This window comes from Labeo rohita, unplaced genomic scaffold, assembly GCF_022985175.1.
Source record: "Labeo rohita strain BAU-BD-2019 unplaced genomic scaffold, IGBB_LRoh.1.0 scaffold_527, whole genome shotgun sequence".
NCBI classification, from domain to species: Eukaryota; Metazoa; Chordata; class Actinopteri; order Cypriniformes; family Cyprinidae; genus Labeo; species Labeo rohita.
The window spans coordinates 2,572-23,616 of record NW_026129449.1 but is presented as its reverse complement, the minus strand read 5'-3'; the positions used below and the strand labels follow the sequence as shown (position 1 = coordinate 23,616).

Sequence of the window (21,045 nt, the reverse complement as noted above, 5' to 3'; positions counted from 1 at the left end):
TAAAGTATTCTACTTCATAAGCCAAAGTATGTAGCATCAGGGCACACGGCTGACTTTTAGTTAGCCTGAACTGAGCGGACCATCTTCAGAAATATGCCGGAAGAACTGAGGCTGGGACGGTGCAATGAGAGCTGCTTATATAGGCTTGTAATGATGATTGACAGGACTGAATGATTAGGCTCCTCCCGAACCTACGTTTGGAACTTCATTTAATAGCATAACGTACAGGGTCCTAACGTCATCTGCAGGAGATAACAAGACCCGCAAATTCGTGGCCACAGAACAGCAGAATATGAACGCAATGCGCAAAGTCTCTCGTTAAGCTTTTTCCTCCCGTAGAAAACCATTAACACTTGATATGGCTTAATGTATTAAGATACATTAAGTGCCATTAAATGATCAAATTTGTAATACTGTTTATTAATTTAATGTACTTCTATCAAGCATATGGCCATGAATGCGCAAACTTTCACTTACATACTTGCCCAGCAAACGCTTAATGTGGCAAAACGGACTAAGATGATAAAGACCAAATTCAGTATAAACCTTACTGTTGTCAAATGATATACCAGCAGATATGAACACGCCATAAGAAAGGCATTATGTGATATTAAAAGGACCAACTCTGTATAGGCAAGCAGACGTGAACGCAATGCGTTAATAGACGTTTTCCTCCCATAGAAAATCAATATAAACAAAAGACAATGATATGAAACAGCTGTAGAGATTATTCTTTATGGGAAAACGCGAATGTACGCGGCATTGCATTTATTCTGGGCTCACCTGCTTATGTGTAGTTGTTTTAATAATGAATAGGAGCATATTGAGTTTAGTCTTTATCATCTTAATCCGTTATGCCACATTATGCCACGTTTTGCGAAGGAAAACACTATATAGCCTACATATACATTATATTAATAAACTCTATATCAAATTTGATCTTTTAATTGACTCGACTCTCTCCCCCCCCAAGAATGTGCAGAATGCGTTTCCCTGTTGCCGCATTAGGGCAATATACGGCAGTTGAAGGGCTAACAAACGAGATCACTCCTGTAGGAGAGTAGTGGGAAAGCACTGCTGCGGCAGTGACATAAAGAAACATTTTCATCGGAGGAGAAATCTCTGCTCTTGCAAAATTGGAAGAAAATATATGAAAATTAGTCAGGCCGCTGCAAGGGGTGCTGTGCAGAATCACTGCTGCGGCAGTGAGAAGTGGAATTTAGCATGACATCAGCTGCAAGGGAAGTGGGAGAGATTATTGCTGAGGAGGCGAGAAAGAGTTTTAGTATAACTGCTCTTGGACCGGCGGAGGAAGTCACTGCTGCGGCAGTGAGAAATGGAGATTAGTATGACGTCTGCTGCAAGAAAGGTGGGGATGTCATTGCTGCGGAGGTGAGAAATAGTGATTTAGAATGGAAACTCCTCCAAGACCAGTGGAAGAAATACTGACCTCTACACATCTGCTGTGGAAGAATTCACTGCTGCGGCAGTGAGCAAAAGAGTTTGATGTGACGTCTGCTGAGGCCAGTGGGAGAATTCACTGCTGCGGCAGTGAGCAAAAGAGTTTGATGTGACGTCTGCTGAGGCCAGTGGGAGAATTCACTGCTGCGGCAGTGAGCAAAAGAGTTTGGTGTGACGTCTGCTGAGGCCTGTGGGAGAATTCACTGCTGCGGCAGTGAACAAAAAGTTTAGTATCACATCTGCTGAGGCCAGTGGGAGAAATCACTGCTGCGGCAGTGAGCAATAGAGTTTGATATGACGTCTCTTGCCGAGGAGGGGAGTAATAGAGTTTGGCATCATATCTTCTCTGGGAATCTTCTCTGCTGCGGCAGTGATTTCAGGTCAAATCAAGTGCCCCCCTACATTTTAACAGAGCTTTAAACGATAGAAATTGCCTGAAGTGGATTGCAGGATTGATAGTAAAGTAACAGAATTAATGATGCCAATTTGTCAAGGAGATGAATTCGAGTTCTGCTGTAAGTCAACTGAAGCAAAAAATAGTGACTATTCAGTTCAGTTCTGATCAGTGAGGACTCAATTGCATGTAATGACTGTGCAGAGTTTTACCCAGTTTAGTTTAGCTACGAGCAGCTCTTCTGTAGATAGTAAAAGCAAGTGCGATCATAGTTGATAGGTTAAAAATCGCTGATGTGGGAGTAAAATTGTACATTTTGTAGGGGGAATTCACTGCTGCGGCAGTGAAGTAATAAGTGATTTGTTAGGGTAAATCACTGCAGTGTCACTAAGAGATAACAGAGCTTATTTGAAAATGGTGGGAAATGTTACTGCTGCGGCAGAGACATACTGAAGATTTTCTGGAAGACAGACCCAATAATAGGGAAGCGAGGGTCCAATACGTACAGTTTCCTGAAAGAAATCTCAAGGTGGATGGCTCACGGTGCTGTTGAAATCATTTTAAGTTTAAGTACGACTTTAGAAAGCTCAGCTGGCCAGCAATGTGACAATGCCAAGACAGGGCTTCTTTGAGAATGACAAGCTATTTTCACGAATATATGACTCGGCCTGAAGGTCAGAAGCTGGTAATCATCCGCACTCAGTCAATTTCTCTTTCCTTCGCTGTCTGTTTGGGCTTGTTAAGAACAAATCTACACAGCCTCTGTAGAAATCAGCATGGTACACATTATCATTAACTTATTTATAGGCGTAGAACAAGAAGGGCATGAACTTACAGAAAAAGGAAAAAACGTGAATATAGCGGTTGTTGCGGTTTTTGCAATTCCTCTGCGGTTAGTTCGTCAATAATGTGGTATTGTGATGATTGCAACAGCCCAATGGGAATCTTGTGGTTGCTGAGAAATGGCAAATGAGAATCCAGATGACTGGGTAGAAATTTTTGGATGTATTAAAAGGAGGACGGTGTAAGGGTTAATTAATTAATTAATAGCAGGGCACTGCTGACCAAAGTTTAGTTTAACTGTATTAGTTCGGCAGAACTTGATCTGCATTTGTTGGGACAATAGATTACGGTGCACTCCACTGAATTGTCCCAATGGAAGGAAATGCTTAGGAGGCCATTCCTTGACCACAGGGTAGTGGACACGGGAAGCCCAGGGTGAAATCACTGCTGAGGCAGACAAGCAACAAAATGTAATCATGAACCTACTGTAAAACAAAGTAATAAAGAAATGTAATGTGCCAATGAAACGGGTGAGACATCAAGTACTGATGATACAAGCCATTTAAAGTATTCTACTTCATAAGCCAAAGTATGTAGCATCAGGGCACACGGCTGACTTTTAGTTAGCCTGAACTGAGCGGACCATCTTCAGAAATATGCCGGAAGAACTGAGGCTGGGACGGTGCAATGAGAGCTGCTTATATAGGCTTGTAATGATGATTGACAGGACTGAATGATTAGGCTCCTCCCGAACCTACGTTTGGAACTTCATTTAATAGCATAACGTACAGGGTCCTAACGTCATCTGCAGGAGATAACAAGACCCGCAAATTCGTGGCCACAGAACAGCAGAATATGAACGCAATGCGCAAAGTCTCTCGTTAAGCTTTTTCCTCCCGTAGAAAACCATTAACACTTGATATGGCTTAATGTATTAAGATACATTAAGTGCCATTAAATGATCAAATTTGTAATACTGTTTATTAATTTAATGTACTTCTATCAAGCATATGGCCATGAATGCGCAAACTTTCACTTACATACTTGCCCAGCAAACGCTTAATGTGGCAAAACGGACTAAGATGATAAAGACCAAATTCAGTATAAACCTTACTGTTGTCAAATGATATACCAGCAGATATGAACACGCCATAAGAAAGGCATTATGTGATATTAAAAGGACCAACTCTGTATAGGCAAGCAGACGTGAACGCAATGCGTTAATAGACGTTTTCCTCCCATAGAAAATCAATATAAACAAAAGACAATGATATGAAACAGCTGTAGAGATTATTCTTTATGGGAAAACGCGAATGTACGCGGCATTGCATTTATTCTGGGCTCACCTGCTTATGTGTAGTTGTTTTAATAATGAATAGGAGCATATTGAGTTTAGTCTTTATCATCTTAATCCGTTATGCCACATTATGCCACGTTTTGCGAAGGAAAACACTATATAGCCTACATATACATTATATTAATAAACTCTATATCAAATTTGATCTTTTAATTGCATCTTAATACATTAAGCCATATTAAGTGTTAATGTTGGTCTACGGGAGGAAAACACTTAACGAGAGACTTCATATTCTCTCGTTCATATTCTGCTTCATATTCATATTCGTTCATATTCTGCTGTTCTATGGCCACAGATTTGTGGGTCTTGTTTTTATCTTGTGACTTGCTTGTGACTTGTGACTGCAAGCTTTATGACTTGCAGGACCCTGTATGTTATGCTAAATTAGTTTAAATTGTTTAACGACCACAGCGTCTTGTCTCCATTGGCAACATGCACTATTTGTGTAGATTGCAAGTAACGTGCAGGTAGCAGAGAGTGCAGGTGGCGATCGCGAGTGACACTGTAATTTAGTTTCTTTTTTTCTTGTCTTCACCACCTGGCTACTGTTGTAAAATGTTGATAGATTCAATTAAAAAAATAAATAAATCACTAAAATAAAGTAAAAACAAAATCGACTGCAAGTGACGTCAATTCCGGAAGTGCAGTCGTCTGACAGTGCAGGCGTCTGAGAGTGCAGGTGCAGATGTCTGCAGCCAGACCCTTCTCGATGATTCACGTATACGATCTGCTCCGTGCTATCGTGTCTTTGGCCCAAATCACATGCCTTTCGCCCAAATCACATGCCTTCCGGTTCCGGTCTCCTGTTGCAGAGTGGTGTGCGTTTGTAGCTCCCTAGAGTTTTATTCTTCTGAGGAAATCTCTATTTTACTATTACTTTCTGTTGTTTAAAGTGATAAAATATAGCTTTTTTCCCCACCAGATTTCTGTTATTATCCATCAAACTAATCCGATTGCTCGCTTTTAATCTATAACCGCCAGTGCAACGCCGCGCTGTGCGTTAGCATTCCGTTTGCCGGTTAGCCTGCCATTTGCGTTCCCACTTACGTCTCTATTCACGTCTACTACCGCTTTCCTTTCTTCCCTCGCTCTCGTTGATCGCTCGTTTTTATTCTACAACCGCGAGTGCAGCGTGTTTGTAGTGTGTTAGCCGGTTAGCTTGCCATTCACTTTTAATTTTTCTCTACGCCTTTTTCTACACAAGTTCATCAGACAACAGTGGTGAGTTGAAATCATTCTACATCTACGGTGAGTAATGGCTTCTTCTCCTTTCCTGGTAACCTGCATCACCTGTCATATGTATAGTTTATCAATCTCTGTCGGCAGCGAGGGATTCACATGTGATAAATGCAGGGAAATAGTTAGGCTGACAGAGAAGATTTCAGAACTAGAGACACGCATCCAAACTTTAATCGAGGATAGTAAGAATGTGAGGGCATTAGATACGGCTTTGGATGCGACTAGCTTAGGAAGTCCCGTACATTGTTCGGTTCCGGTAACTTCGCCTTTGCAGCAGGGCAACTGGGTGACTGTGAGACGGCATAGTCGCGGGTCAAAACACCGCTCTTCCGTTCCGATCAGAACATCAAACGGGTTCTCCCCACTCAGTGACGCACCCACTGAGAAACCTGATCAAAGTGCTCTAGTTATTGGCGATTCTATTGTACGGAACGTGAAAATAGAGACACCAGCCACCATAGTCCAATGTTTACCGGGAGCCAGAGCGCCTGACATCTTGGCAAATTTAAAAGTGCTGGCTAATGCTAAACGTAAATTCAGTAAGATCGTTATTCACGTCGGCACAAATGATGTTCGACTTCGCCAGTCGGAGATCACTAAAAATAATGTTAAAGAGGTGTGTGAACTTGCAAGTACGATGTCAGACACTGTAATATGCTCTGGCCCCCTCCCTGCGTATCGTGGTGACGAGATACATAGCAGACTGTCGTCACTAAATGGCTGGATGTCTAAGTGGTGCCCGCAGAATAACATAGGTTTCATAGACAATTGGACAAGTTTTTGGGGCAGACTTGACCTGTTGAAAAGAGATGGTCTTCATCCCTCCAGGGGTGGTGCTGCTCTTCTTTCTAGTAATGTGGCACATAGTCTTAGAGTTTGCACTTGACTAACTGGGGCCCAGGTCAGGAAGCAGACAGACTGGCTAATCCGACCGCCTGCTAGCCGCCTCACGTCACCAGAATCAGTTAATTCTCAGCACATAGAGACCCTTTCACCTAGATATCATGCTATAGAGACTGTGTCTGTTCCCCGAGCTAGACAATACAAAAGACGTCCAAACCAATTTAAGAGTAACAATCTAATCAACGTTCAACAAATAAAAAACTTACATAATACAGAGAAACAAATGATAAAACTTGGCCTTTTGAATATCAGGTCCCTCTCTACAAAAGCGCTTTTTGTAAATGATATGATCATTGATCATAACCTAGATGTGCTATGTTTGACAGAAACCTGGCTAAAATCAGATGATTACATTATCTTAAACGAGTCTACTCCTCATGATTACTGTTATAAACATGAGCCACGTCTAAAAGGTAAAGGGGGAGGTGTTTCTACAATTTATAGCAATATTTTTAGTGTTTCACAGAGAGCGGATTTCAAGTATAACTCATTAGAAGTAATGGTGCTTCATATAACATTATCCAGAGAAACAAGTGTTAATGATAAATCCCCTATGACGTTTGTACTTGCTACTGTATACAGGCCATCAGGGCACCATACAGATTTTCTTCAAGAATTTGCTGATTTTATATCTGAGCTGGTGTTGGCTACAGATAAGGTCTTAATAGTAGGTGACTTTAACATCCATGTTGATATTGAAAATGATGCGCTGGCAGCTGCATTTACAGACATTCTAAATTCTATTGGAGTTAGACAACACGTGTCAGGTCCCACTCATTGTCGAAATCATACTCTAGACTTAATACTGTCACATGGAATTGATGTCAATGCCGTTGAGATTCTGCAGCAAAGTGATGATATCTCTGATCATTATCTAGTCTCGTGTATTCTCCAGATGACTAAAACTGTAAATTCAACTCCTTATTACAAGTATGGTAGAACCATCACTTCTACTACAAAAGATTGCTTTCTAAGTAATCTTCCTGACTTATCTGAATTCCTCAGTATGTCCAATAGCTCAGAAAAACTTGATGATGTAACAGAAATTATTGACTCTCTCTTTTCCAGGACTCTAGATATGGTCGCTCCTCTGCGCCTAAGGAAGATTAAGGAAAATAGTCCGACCCCGTGGTATAACGAGCACACTCGCGCCCTAAAGAGAGCAGCCCGGAAAATGGAGCGCAGCTGGAGGAAAACAAAATTAGAGGTTTTTCGTACTGCTTGGTGGGAATGTACCCTATCGTACAGAAAAGCGTTAAAATCGGCCAGATCTGACTACTTTTCGACTCTTTTAGAAGAAAACAAACATAACCCTAGGTATTTATTCAATACAGTGGCTAAGTTAACAAAAAATAAAGAACCAACAGGCACTGACTATGCCCATCAGCATAGCAGTAATGACTTTATGAACTACTTTACTTCTAAGATCGATACAATTAGAGACAAAATTGTCACTATGCAGCCGTCAATTACAGTGTCGCATCAGATAGTGCGCTATAGATCTCCTGGGGAACAGTTCAACTCATTCTCTACTATAGGTCAGGAAGAATTGTATAAACTTGTTAAATCATCTAAACCAACAACTTGTATGCTAGACCCTATTCCATCTAGGCTACTAAAAGATATGCTTCCAGATCTTATAGATCCTCTGCTAAATATTATTAATTCATCACTGTCATTAGGATATGTCCCCAAAACCTTCAAACTGGCTGCTATTAAGCCTCTAATTAAAAAACCACAACTTGACCCCAACGAATTAACTAATTAACTAATCTCGAATCTCCCATTTCTGTCAAAGATATTAGAAAAGGTTGTATCCTCACAGTTATCTTCCTTCCTACAGAAATATGATATCTGTGAGGATTTTCAGTCAGGTTTTAGACCGTACCATAGTACTGAGACTGCTCTTATTAGAGTTACAAATGATCTACTCTTGTCATCCAATCGTGGTTGTCTCTGTTAGTGCTACTGGATCTTAGTGCTGCGTTTGATACTGTTGACCACAACATTCTCTTGAATAGACTTGAGAATTATGTTGGCATTAGTGGTAGTGCATTGGCATGGTTCAAATCGTATCTATCTGACCGCCATCAATTCGTGGCAGTAAATGATGAGGTATCATATCGATCTCAAGTGCAGTATGGAGTACCACAAGGCTCAGTACTAGGGCCGTTACTCTTTACGCTTTACATGTTACCCTTGGGTGATATCATCAGGAAATATGGTGTTAGCTTTCACTGCTATGCTGATGATACCCAGCTCTATATTTCTTCGCAGCCTGGCGAAACGTACCAATTTGAAAAACTAATGGATTGTGTAGTTGAGTTAAAAAATTGGATGACAAGTAATTTCTTACTGCTAAATTCTGAAAAAACAGAGGTGTTAGTTATTGGGCCTAAAACCTCAGCGTGTAATAACCTAAAACACTGTCTAATACTTGATGGCTGTTCTGTCAATTCTTCGTCATCAGTTAGGAACCTAGGTGTGCTATTTGATGGTAATCTTTCCTTTGAAAACCACATCTCTAGTATTTGCAAAACTGCATTTTTCCATCTCAAAAATATATCTAAACTACGACCTATGCTCTCAATGTCAAATGCTGAAACATTAATTCATGCGTTTATGACCTCACGGTTAGATTATTGTAATGCTTTATTGGGTGGTTGTTCTGCTCGCTTAATAAACAAACTCCAGCTGGTCCAAAATGCAGCAGCTAGAGTTCTTACTAGAACCAAAAAGTATGATCATATTAGCCCGGTTCTGTCTACACTGCACTGGCTCCCTATTAAACATCGTATAGATTTTAAAATCCTGCTAATTACATATAAAGCCCTGAATGGTTTAGCTCCCCAGTACCTGAGTGAGCTCTTATTGCATTATAGTCCCTCACGTCCGCTGCGTTCTCAAAACTCTGGCAATTTGATAATACCGAGAATATCAAAATCAACCGCGGGCGGCAGATCTTTTTCTTATTTAGCACCCAAACTCTGGAACAATCTACCCTACAATGTTCGGGACGCAGACACACTCTGTCAGTTTAAATCTAGATTAAAGACCCATCTCTTTAACCTTGCTTACACATAACAAATCCACATTCCTATAATTCAAATCCGTTAAAGGATTGTTAGGCTGCACTAATTAGGTCAACCGGAACCGGGAACACTTCCCATAACACCCGATGTACTCGGTGCATCGTCAGAAGAATGGCATCTACGCTAATATTAGTCTGTTTCTCTCTTATTCCGAGGTCACATTAACCACCAGATCCAGTCCGTATCCAGATCAGATGGTCACTGCAGTCCCCCGGATCCAGTCCGAACCCAGCCCAGACGGTGGATCAGCACCTAGAGACGACCTCTACAGCCCTGAATGTCAGCGGAGTCCACATCAACTAGATGAGCCCCAGAGACGGATCCACATTAAAGACCACATCACCTAGACGGCTGTCGGCACAAGACCACGGGAACTTTGGCCAGAGGAGAACTGGCCCCCCGACTGAGCCTGGTTTCTCCCAAGGTTTTTTTCTCCATTTGTCACCGATGGAGTTTTGGTTCCTTGCCGCTGTCGCCTCTGGCTTGCTTAGTTGGGGACACTTTCTCTTAACACAATATTGCATTTTATTTTATTGTTTTTGCTTAACTACCTTTACCTATAATGTGAGTGTTTAATGTTGCCTTTGGCATTGTTGATGTACTGTTTCCTATTTAATACTGTACAGCCGCCTTGTCACAATTCTGTATTGTTAAAGGCGGTATATAAATAAAGGTGACTTGACTTGACTTGACTTGACTGGAGCAGACTATGCATGCTGCAGGGGTTCATGTGACACAGTGTGATACCAGACTTCATTTGCCCCAATAGAAAGCATATTTTAATTTTTTTATTTTTTATATCTCCTATAGTGCACTACATGACATTCACCATACAGAAAATGCAAATTCTGTGAACAATTAACCGATTTCAGATGGAATTTCAGTGTTTTATAGTGTAGGGAGTGGGATCCTTTGGGTTCTAGAGATCATCTGATTGAACAGAAAGATTGATAAGAAACGTCTCAGGTTACGTATGTAACCCTGGTTCCCCGAGGGAACGAGACGCCGCGTCGAAACGCTATGGGAACGCCTTCAGCGTGACCGCTCTGAATCACGTTTGCAATCAGACCAATGGAAGAGCGAGACGTCATAGGCGGGTGACGTCACTGACCAGGAAGCATAAAAGCACGTGCGCCAGAACGAGCGTCAGCTTTCAGGAGAGAAGCAGCACTCGCAGGGACGCAGGAGGATGGCCACGAGACGCGCCGTCTCGTTCCTTACATACGTAACCAGAGACATTCCCCTTCAGGAACTCAAGGTGGAGTGGGTTAACCCTGCGGATATCCTGCAGGAACTCCAGCACTGAGCCAACTGGGCAGTTAACTGGGTCTTGCTGGTGGCGTCTGCACCAAGAAGTGAAAAGCTTCCACTTGAAGGCGTACAGTTTCCTCGTAGAGGGAGCTCTAGACTGGAGGATGGTCTCAACAACCTCGGTTGAGAGACCGGAAGCTAAGAGGTGCGCCCCCTCAGAGGCCACACCCAAAGCTTCCACAGTTCTGGCCGGGGGTGAAGAATGGAACCCCCTGCCTTTGAGAGGAGATCTCTCCTGACGGGAATCTCCCAGGGAGAGCCGTCGAGGAGAGAAATCAGGTCCGAGAACCATACTCAGCCCGGCCAGAACGGGGCTACTAGAAGGAGGGACACCCCGTCCCGGCACACTCTCTCTAGAACTCCGGGGAGCAGAGCGATCGGGGGAAAGGCATACAGACGAAGCCTCGGCCACGTCTGTACCATAGCATCCAGCCCCTGGGGAGCTGGATGAACTAGAGAGTACCAGAGGGGACAATGCGTGTTCTCCCTCGTGGCAAAGAGATTCACTTGGGCTGGACCAAACACTCTCCATATCTGCTTCACCACCTCGGGGTGAAGCATCCATTCCCCAGGCCTCGGCCCTTGCCTCGACAGGATGTCTGCTCCCAAGTTGAGATGCCCAAGTACATAAACTGCTCTCAGTGAGAGGAGTTTGTCCTGGGACCACACAAGGATCTGGTGCGCCAGCTTGTACAAGGGGCGCGAACGCAGACCTCCCTGGTGGTTGATGTAAGAGACTACCGCTGTGTTGTCGGTGCGGACCAACACATGGCGGTCTCTCAGGTCTGGGAGGAAGTGTTTCAGAGCTAGAAACACGGCCAGCATCTCCAGGCAATTTATGTGCCACGTGAGTTGGTGACCGCTCCAGGCCGCGGGCAGGGTGGCCGGGTGGCCGTTCATGAACGGGCAGGGTGGCCGTTCATGACCGCTCCCCAACCGGTGAGGGATGCATCCGTCGCTAGCATTACGCGGTGACAAGGAGCTCCCAGCACCGGGCCCTGAGACAAGAACCAGGGTCTCCTCCACATGTCTAAGGCACATAGGCATCGCCGCGTCACCTTGATCATGCGGAGTGGGTTTCCCCTCGGGGAGAACCCCCTGGTCTTGAGCCACCACTGTAGGGGTCTCATGTACAGTAGGCTAAAAGGTATCACGTTGGACGCAGCTGCCATGAGACCCAGCAGTCGTTGAAACTGCTTGACAGTGAGTGACCGGCCCTCTTTCACTCTCGCGACTGCAGTGAGGATCGACTCGATCCGAGCAGGAGACAAATATGCCTGCATCATGGTCGAATCCCACACCACGCCTAGATAAGTGGTCCTCTGTAATGGAAAAAGCACACTTTTCTTGGCGTTCAGTCTCAAACCCAAATCTTTCATGTGAGCGAGCACAACATCTCGATGCTGAATCGCCACTTGCTCCGACTGGGCCAGGATCAGCCAGTCGTCGATGTATTTGAGTATGCGGATGCCCTGGAGTCCCAAAGGAGCCAGAGCGGCATCCACACACTTCGTGAAAGTGCGGGGGGAGAGTGCTCCCTCCTCAAAGATAGCCTTCCGAGAGCGGAGCGTACGCAGAGGGAGACGCTCGCAATGCGGGCAGTCGGCCCCCTCGAGAGCAAGCCACGCATAGAGTGTGTGTATCCCTGCTCGTGATGTAACAAGACCAGGGAGGAACACACACTCTAAAACCTGGCTTGCTTGAATGTTTAGTTTTCTCTTTCGCTTTGCCACTCTTATCAGACATTGTGCTCAAAATAAAAGTGATGCAAACTAGCAACCAAAAAGGAGCACAACAAGACAAACACACAGAGCGCTGCTGAAAGACAGAAGCTGACGCTCGTTCTGGCGCACGTGCTTTTATGCTTCCTGGTCAGTGACACCACCGGCCTATGACGTCTCGCTCTTCCGTTGGTCTGATTGCACACGTGATTCAGAGCGCGGTCACGCTGAAGGCATTCCCATAGCGTTTCGACACGGCTCGAGTTCCTGACGGGGAACTGAAGTACAGCGTAAATGATTGATCCATATTGGTGGAAGATTTTAATGGTTATATCTTGCAAATGTAAATTTTGTTATTGTTTTGGAGCACACTAGCTTATAGATAGCCTTAAGGGTAACATATTCATACTAAAATAAAAAAAAACTTTATTTCATGGGGACATTAAGGTCAAGACATTAATAGCTGACCAAGTGGGTAAATATAAATGACAAACCTGAACCAGTTTAGGGCAGTCTCCAATACACAAAGGACAGTTGATTAAGTAATAGCATTCAATCAACAGTGTCAAAAGCTGAGCTAAGATCCAAGAGAATAAGAATTGACAGAGAGCCAGATCATATGCTACTAACAATTAATCAGAGAACAAGGGATTAAAGTATTAGTTCCAGCTTTACTCCTACCCCTACTCAGTTTGCTTACTACTCTGAACCAGCTCCTCCCCACTTCACTAAACAGTTGGAGCAGCTTTTTGGGGGACTGTGAGTGCTCACTTTCCACAGTAATTTACAACAAAGGTTAAAAACTCTGTATTTTGAACAAAGGGTAGTTGACTATCCTTCCATTTGGGGGATGCTCAGAGCATTAAATGTTATACTGCAACACACTCTAGTCACTCACTCATACTCTGTGAGTTATGATGTCTGCTATGACTGATGTTTCATTGGAGAATGAAGATGTGTTCAATCAGAAACAATTTTGCCATTTTTTAATGACTCAGCTCAAGTTAGTGAAGGACAGACAGGATGTGCTGTTGCTTCTTTCTCTAAAACAGTAGTCTTCAAAAATAGTAGTCATTTCCAAGCATATTCACAAGCTTGTGAGTTGTGCCGAGCACCAAAACAATTTGTATCTAATCAGCAGTAAGGGGCGTGTCTACTCATGATGGGGAGGAGAGAGCGCTCACAGCACAGGACGGACATTAGGCGAGCCAAACGACAGAAAGATAGAGATGGTGGATAAAAAGAAATACGCAATGGGCTCAGATTGGTTAGCTGGCCCAGTGTGTTGTGATTCACTAAACCGCCTAGTGCATGTCCAAAAACGTCACGCCCCTTACCTCAGAATGTGCTCGTGTTGTATTGTAAACAACGGCGTCGTCAATATTGCTTATCAATTTGAGCCTGCATGAGACACAGAGAATATTAGTGAAGAGTAAGCACGGCTTTTACAGGACGTTTTACGTAGAAAATTAATTTTGAAACTTGTGAATCCATTAGAATGCTAGATTTTTTCATGCACCCCTAATTTTGACAGCATGGCAACAACTATTTTTCTTTTTTCTAAAGCAGCACAACATGGCCTCGCCCCCTTTGTTGCATGTTCCCAGGGCCAGGGCTGTGATGTCACCAACCCAGAAAGTAGCTTTTTGTAGTCCTATTGTCCATTATGTTTTACAGAAGCAAAGCCTGGTTGTGCACAGAGCATGCATTTAATAATGCAGCATTTAAAAGGTTGTAGGCACTGCAGCACAGCAATGCTACTCCAGAAGGGGCACCAATAACAAAAGATGACACCAGAGTGAATTTATCTTCCAAAATCTGGCAATACATTTTGGGAGTTCATGTTTAGTCTCCTATCCTGAAAAGTCTGACTTGCAGAGATGGACTAAAATGAACTCCCAAAACTTACTGCCAGATTTTGGAAGATAAATTCTTGAATCAGAGGTACAAGAGAATGTGATGCTTGTCCTTCAAGAGTCACTCTCAACTTATCTGTCTATAAAGCCTATAAAAAAAAAAAAAAAAAAATAAAAACTGTCTTCATGTATTTCACAACACGTCAGCTTGTTATTCTTATTAAGTCAGGGGCATTTTTTAGGATTTTTTACCAAGCAAAGTCTCTGAGAACCTGACACATTGCACTTCTGAAGATTCCAGGTAGGTTGCAGTTCTGGAAAATGGTGGCGCTGGAGACTAAACGGTTCCTGATGGTGTCACACCTAATTCTTCACCTTAATTCCTAATTCTTTTGCAGTTAACATGCATCTTTTCTTCTCCACCTGTTTTTTCTGACCATGCAGACTCAACAAGCATTTCGCTGTCCAATGGTCAAGCCTTAACTTTGCAAATTCTTGTAATGCATTAGTATTGCATTCTTCTCATGGGCATTTAATAATTTGGACTTTTCAGTCAGTTAAATATCTTTTTTGGCTCATTTTATCTGTAAAAGAAAACATGCCTAATAATTATGCACACCTGAATATAAGAAGTTCCAGCCTTCACGGACAGTTATGTATCACTTACAAATGATTAAATACAAAATTAATAGTAGTTATTAAGATTGTTGTGGTTTGGAATTGGTAAAATGTGCTTGGGAAAAAATATGACCAGATTATCAACATGCCTAATAATTATGCACACAGTGTGTATATATATATATATATGTACGTATGTATATGTATATATAGCCCAATGCGTTTAGATTCACTTTAATAAATTCATTTTAGCTTGACGTTTGTACTCTGTTTATAATGAATGCCACTATAGCCTAATTTGTGTTTTACTTTATAGTTTAATATACAATTTTATAGCTACTCATTTTTCATTCTTGTTCTGTAATACCATTAAATTTAAAGGGTTTGTTGTGGATTATGGAGAACTAAATAGGCTGTATAGTGTTTATAATGTTTGTAAATGTTTTGTTATATTTACTGGTATTTAATATACATATAAATTAATGCCATTGTTTGCAATTATAAGGTTAAAGGGTATTTTTAGAGTAAGATCAATTTTTTTTCATGAGATTACTTTCTCTTTTGGGCCGGGTTACATTTCTCCTGGTCGTAAACTCCAGGGGCAAGGATGTTTTTAGGGGTGTGATATTCAAATGACGACTGTTTTCTGCCACCACATTTATTAACATAGGATCTTTTGTATGACAGGATTGACAGTATACGCATGTTTCATAAATCACACATGAACTCTGTCGTAAGATGATTTGTGCACTCGGATCTGCGCTCGTTTCTACGTTAGATTGATAAATGAGGCCCATTTTGTATAACTTGAGACAGCACCGACACCATGTCACTGTAATGTTTGCCAACAAAGTACCACGAGAGCAAATGGAGAGCACTTATTCTGCGCAGCTTTACAAATTCTGAAGACGAGACAGCTATTTGTATTGTTTGACACCTTATTTGGTATATCAGTATTTTTTTTAAGTTCATATTAATAAAGTTTATTACCTTGTTTCTCAAAATATTGTCTACCCTGTTATATTTGACTACTGGCCCTAACGGTGGACATTTTTGTTCCTCCTTCTCATTGAATTTGGCTCATAATTGCTTAAATTTATATACCTAAGACTGACCACAATTATTTTTCACATGAAAGTTGGAAAAAGGAAATTATATCATAGCAAATGGCTGACATCATTTCCTTGGAGGAAAAACAACTGGGGAAGGTGAGTTGTGTTAATTGTCTGTTTTTACTTATTTTATCTTTCCAATCTGATGTGGTTAATTTTAACATGTCCACCCTGTTAAGGAGAATATGAAAAAAAAAAAAAAAAAAAGAAAGAAAGAAACAGAAATTTTTAGTTGTACAAGTAAAAATTCTCTATTTGACAGACCTTCTGTGTTAGCATTTTTTTGCTCAGGCTTAGTGTAATGGATGATTTTAGGTCAAAATGTTCAATCAGAAAACCTAACAGGGTGGACACATTTAGTGTACATAGTGATGACAACAGCAGTTGATGTTTAAGTTGAAGAAGTAGTGTATTTGAACTATAACATTTTTACATATGGTATGTTTTACATGGTGTTTAAGTTGAAGTAGTAGTATCAACTTTAAAATTACATACCTAAGGTTGACCCTGAAATTATTTTTCACGTTTTACATCTCCCTGTCATAATTATACAAAAATAATTATACAAAAAAACAAAACAAAAAAAAAACAAAATTTTAGAAGCGTTACGATGTACAAAAGCACTGAATACTAGCAATGACTGTGTGTCGTAACTTTGTTTTAAAAAAGTGGGTGGGACAGGAGTGTGTGTGTGTGCGTGCTGGGGAAGGGGGGGGTTGGAGTTGGGTGTTAGTGTATTGACATAGAACTCATTTTTGACATATAGGCCCTCCAATTTGATTTTTTTTTTTTTTAAATATTTAAATGCTGTTGTTGCCTGCTGAAGTGATTATTTCGGAAGTCACCATTCAAAAATAAAGCTAATAAATCATGCACGAATCGGTTAGTCTTGACTGGCAACACGCGTCCGCCAAAATGATGCAAGACGAGAGACAAGAGTGGAGTGGAAGTGCCAAGGTGGAGCAGAGAGAAAACACTGTCCTGTTCAAGATTTTGAGTGCAGGTCAGTTACATCTGAAAATTAACCGTGGTTTTACTAAAAATTAAACCAAAAATCATGGTTACTATAGTTAAACCATGGTAACCACAAATTAAAAAAGGTTTTGCAATTTAAACCTTTTTATGTGATGATGATGATGATGGTCATAAAAAATATTGTTGTCATGGTTTGAAAATTTGGTGTGGGTGTATGGGATGGTCTGGATGAGTGTGAGATTTCACGGCCTGAAATTTCCGTCCCTGGTCTTGCAACTCATTAAGCAATAGATTGAAGTGCTTGTGTGTGAAGACCAGTGTTGGGAAGGTTACTTTGGAATGTAATAAGTTACAGATTACAAGTTACTTTAAAAAGTACTAAGTAGCGTAACTTTTTAATTACATTTCATTACTTTTTGATTACTTTTCTAAATGTCTAATATTTTCAACTGTTAATCATTTTGAAACTTTTTTTTTTTTTTTTTTTTTTGCGATAACAACTGGCTGGATGTACATTATCCCACTTATTACACAGCTGCTTGCCACAAAAGTTAATAATTAAACATGAAATACTTAAGTGAGTTGAAATATTTAAACACAAAGCTTCCATGAAGAATGCAGCTCCTAGCAAGTAGGGCTGTGCAAATAATCGGATGCGATTATCATGTGCATCTGGTCAGTAATGCCGGTTCCATGATTAGCCATAAATTTCCATCACGTGCAGTCAGATGGAGCGGCACTTACTACACAGAGCCCTTAGTTCACTGATAAACCGCACAATATTGCGTTCATTATCGGAGATGTATCGCCTCCGATGATGAACGTGATATTGCGTAGCTTGTCAGTGAACTGCGGCTCTTTGTAGTATATGCAGTTCCATCTGACAGCAGATGATGGAGATTTACGACTCATGGATCCGACATTGCTGATAAAATGCCCATGATAATCTCATCCGATTATTTGCACAGCCCTACTAGCAAGCAGCAAGTTCAAACTAGATGGACATTTAAGGCGTACGGTGCACTCATACCACTTTTATTACACATCATTTCACCACATAAATAATTAAGTACTATTACTTACAGTACTAGTTTGTTAGTTATTTTATAATCCATTACAGTGTACAAAACAAAATGGCAGCAGCTGCGTTTGTGTGAAACTAGAGAGCAAGTCCATGATACCAGGATGACAGAATTAATAAATTGTACACAAAATATTAAAACTCTCAATATTATATTAGCTAACCAAATGAAAAGCTTCCACCAAAAAAAAAAAAAAAACAAAACAAAAAAAACTAGCAAGCATATAGTGCCTGGATGAGTTTGTGTTATTAGCTTTTACCAGGGGAATAACATACCTTGGAATGTCATGATTGACCAATCAGAATCAAGCATTCCACAGAGTCATGTAATAATTTAATTTGAAGCACTCAGCATTCAGCATTCAGAAAAAACACAGCATTCAGATTCCAGCACCAGATGCTGCGATATGTTAAAAAAAGTGATGGGGACAATATCGACCCTGGCAGAAAGTGGTGGGGGCATGTCCCACCTATGCCCAATACCACTTTAATTGGACACTTTTATGATATTCTTCCAATATTCTTCATTTACTTCTTTAGAAGTCAAAATTTGAATAAGGATCAATTGACTAAGTTCAGCTTTGAGAATGTTAACCAACCTGTTTGTTCCTCAGTATCTTCATGTTTGACTCTGAATGCTTCTTGAATCTCCAGGTGTTCACTCTCCTCTTTAATAAATGCCATCTTTATAATAGTATATCACGTTGATCTCAGTTACTTCACCAGGAGTTTTGTTTGTTTGGACACTCTGTCAGATTTAAGATGAGAATAATTTTAAATAAAAAGAAAAATAAATCTTAACTAAATTTCTGGGTACATTTCAATCAGATCCCTAGTTATAAATAACTAAAATAAAATACATACATACACACATAATACACACACTGTAAGCAATAACTTAGATATGGCATTTCATGAATTGTAAATTAAATTTAATAGATTATACATTCATGAAAACATTTGCAGTTAGTTTGTAAAAGCTGACATTACACGTGTTTGTGTTTGTTGTCGTCGTTACACTGCTATGAGCAGCAGGTGTCGTCAGCGTGAGGTCAATGAATTAATCATTTTGCAATGCATTTGGTTCAGTTGACTCGGACTTTCGAAAAGCTCCGTTTCTCCTTCACTTCTTGCCAATGAACGAACTCGTGTTTACTATAAACTGTTTTACGAAATAGGGATCGAAATGAGATGCACCTTTTTTTTTAGATACTAACGTACAAAAGCCCTTTACACACAAAAATAACGTTTATTAATGCTATAAAAAAATTACAATGTTATATTAAATAGGAACTGGTTCATTTTAACGTTATTAAAAACTTTAAAGTAGACTGCATGGTTCGTATCCATTTAAACATTTTAAATGCTTCTAAATACAAACCTTTCTTTATTCGAATCACAACAGATGCAAGAGCGCGGCGCTCTTTCATGACATCATACCACAACAACAAAATAAAAGTCCCGCTCGTACGCTGCTGTCTAAAATCATAAAAGTGTATAACATACAAAAAAATAATAATAATAATAATAATAATAATAATAATAATAATAATAATAATAATAATAAAGCAGGTGTCAGAAGAATTCAGAGGTTATTGGTGAAACTGATATTTAAATAAATGTTGCCCATTTTGCTAAACATATTAGGAACTATGAATGAAAGAGATTCTGTCAAAAAGGCAAAACTGCTATGTTTGAGTATCTGTGATTAATATATTCTTATATATTATATTAAATTATATTATTATTATTATTATTATTTTATTATTTATTAACAAAAATTAATGAAATCTTTATGATAAGATTTTCAATACAATCTTAGCAGTGATTGTGTAATTGCAGTATGGCTGCTGATCTGTAAACATAATTGCGCAACAAGAGCAGCAGATACATGGCTGTCTAGAGCAAGAGCAACAAATACACCACAGTCAGAGGTGAGACAATCTCTTGAAATGGTGATGGTTTAAATAAAAGTGTTTAAACAGCAAGACTTAACATTCAGATCAGGCCCGGCTCCAGATACGAGATGAAGTGTGAGCCAAGTAATATTCCAGGTGGAACGGGTGTGGGGGTGAGCTACATACATACATACATATATATATACATATATATATATATATGAAGTAAAGGAATGAAGTAAATTACTCAATAGGGTTTCTTCATGAATGCACAATTAAAACATTGGTTCACCCTTTTCTAAACGCGGATTACGTGGATTCATTCTCTGTTGCCCGGAGACACACAATTGATCTTCTTTATAGGTAATATTGTCCTTAACAGACAAGATTGTATCTAAAATGTAAAACAATATTAAGTTGTTAATGGTTAGGCTATTTATCGAACTATTGTAAAATCAGTATCATATTTCACTTGTGCTATATTTGGGACATAAACAGCACTTGCGTGATATTGCACTCGTTGATGAAATGAGTGAAATGATTCCATATAATAGCACTACATATCGGCGCACTGATGACAAGGTCATCACCGACTACATTTTTAATTTCTACATTGTATGTTTTTTTTTTTTAAACCTTTTTTTTTTTTTTTTTTTTTTGGAGGGGAGGGGGGTGTTTTGTTTTGTTTTGTTTCTTGCTTTTAAACCTTATCACAGATCTTACTACAATTTAGTAAGAACTTCAGATTTAATTTTAAAAAGGGCCAGGTCTTATAAAATAACTATTTACATCACTATAATTTTGTTTACTATTTACATCTATAATTCTTAAAATGTAACTTTTTCCTGAAATTCTATTTTTCTTGAGAAAAAAAAAAGTTTCTTTTTTTACATTGCTTTTATGTGTTGGTATATTTACAGTTTTTTTTAACCCCATGACAGATCCTGTATCTGTTTAGTAGTATTTAGATTTGATGAAAACAGGGCAGGTCTTGAAAAATAACGTTTTATTTCACTATAATAATTACAGCATTAGCTTTCTGCTCGTTTTAGAGAATTCTGTCACAAACCCATCTATGTCCAGTTCCTTTGTTAATGCTTTTTCATGAGCTAAAAGTACAAGTTTTTTTTTCCTCTCATGAAGCATTGTTTAGCAGAATGGTGTTAAAATTCTTGTCAGAGTAGAGAATGAGCTCTCACATGAAGCAGTAGAGACACCAGGGTTGGACTGGGACATAAAAACAG

General features: G+C 40.1%; 1 protein-coding gene across 1 annotated transcript in view; it reads right to left on the bottom strand.

Annotated features, from left to right (window-relative positions):
- LOC127161019 (gastrula zinc finger protein XlCGF8.2DB) overlaps positions 1–19,349 on the bottom strand; it is a 29,986-nt gene extending 10,637 nt beyond the window's left edge. The window contains exons 1-2 of the mRNA XM_051103667.1: positions 19,285–19,349; positions 18,503–18,651 (exon numbers count right to left, since the gene is read on the bottom strand). Coding sequence (XP_050959624.1) covers positions 18,503–18,587 — 85 coding nt within the window. The 5' untranslated portion in view covers positions 18,588–18,651; positions 19,285–19,349. The remainder of the gene's footprint in view (positions 1–18,502; positions 18,652–19,284) is intronic.
- Between the last annotated feature and the right edge of the window lie 1,696 nt (positions 19,350–21,045).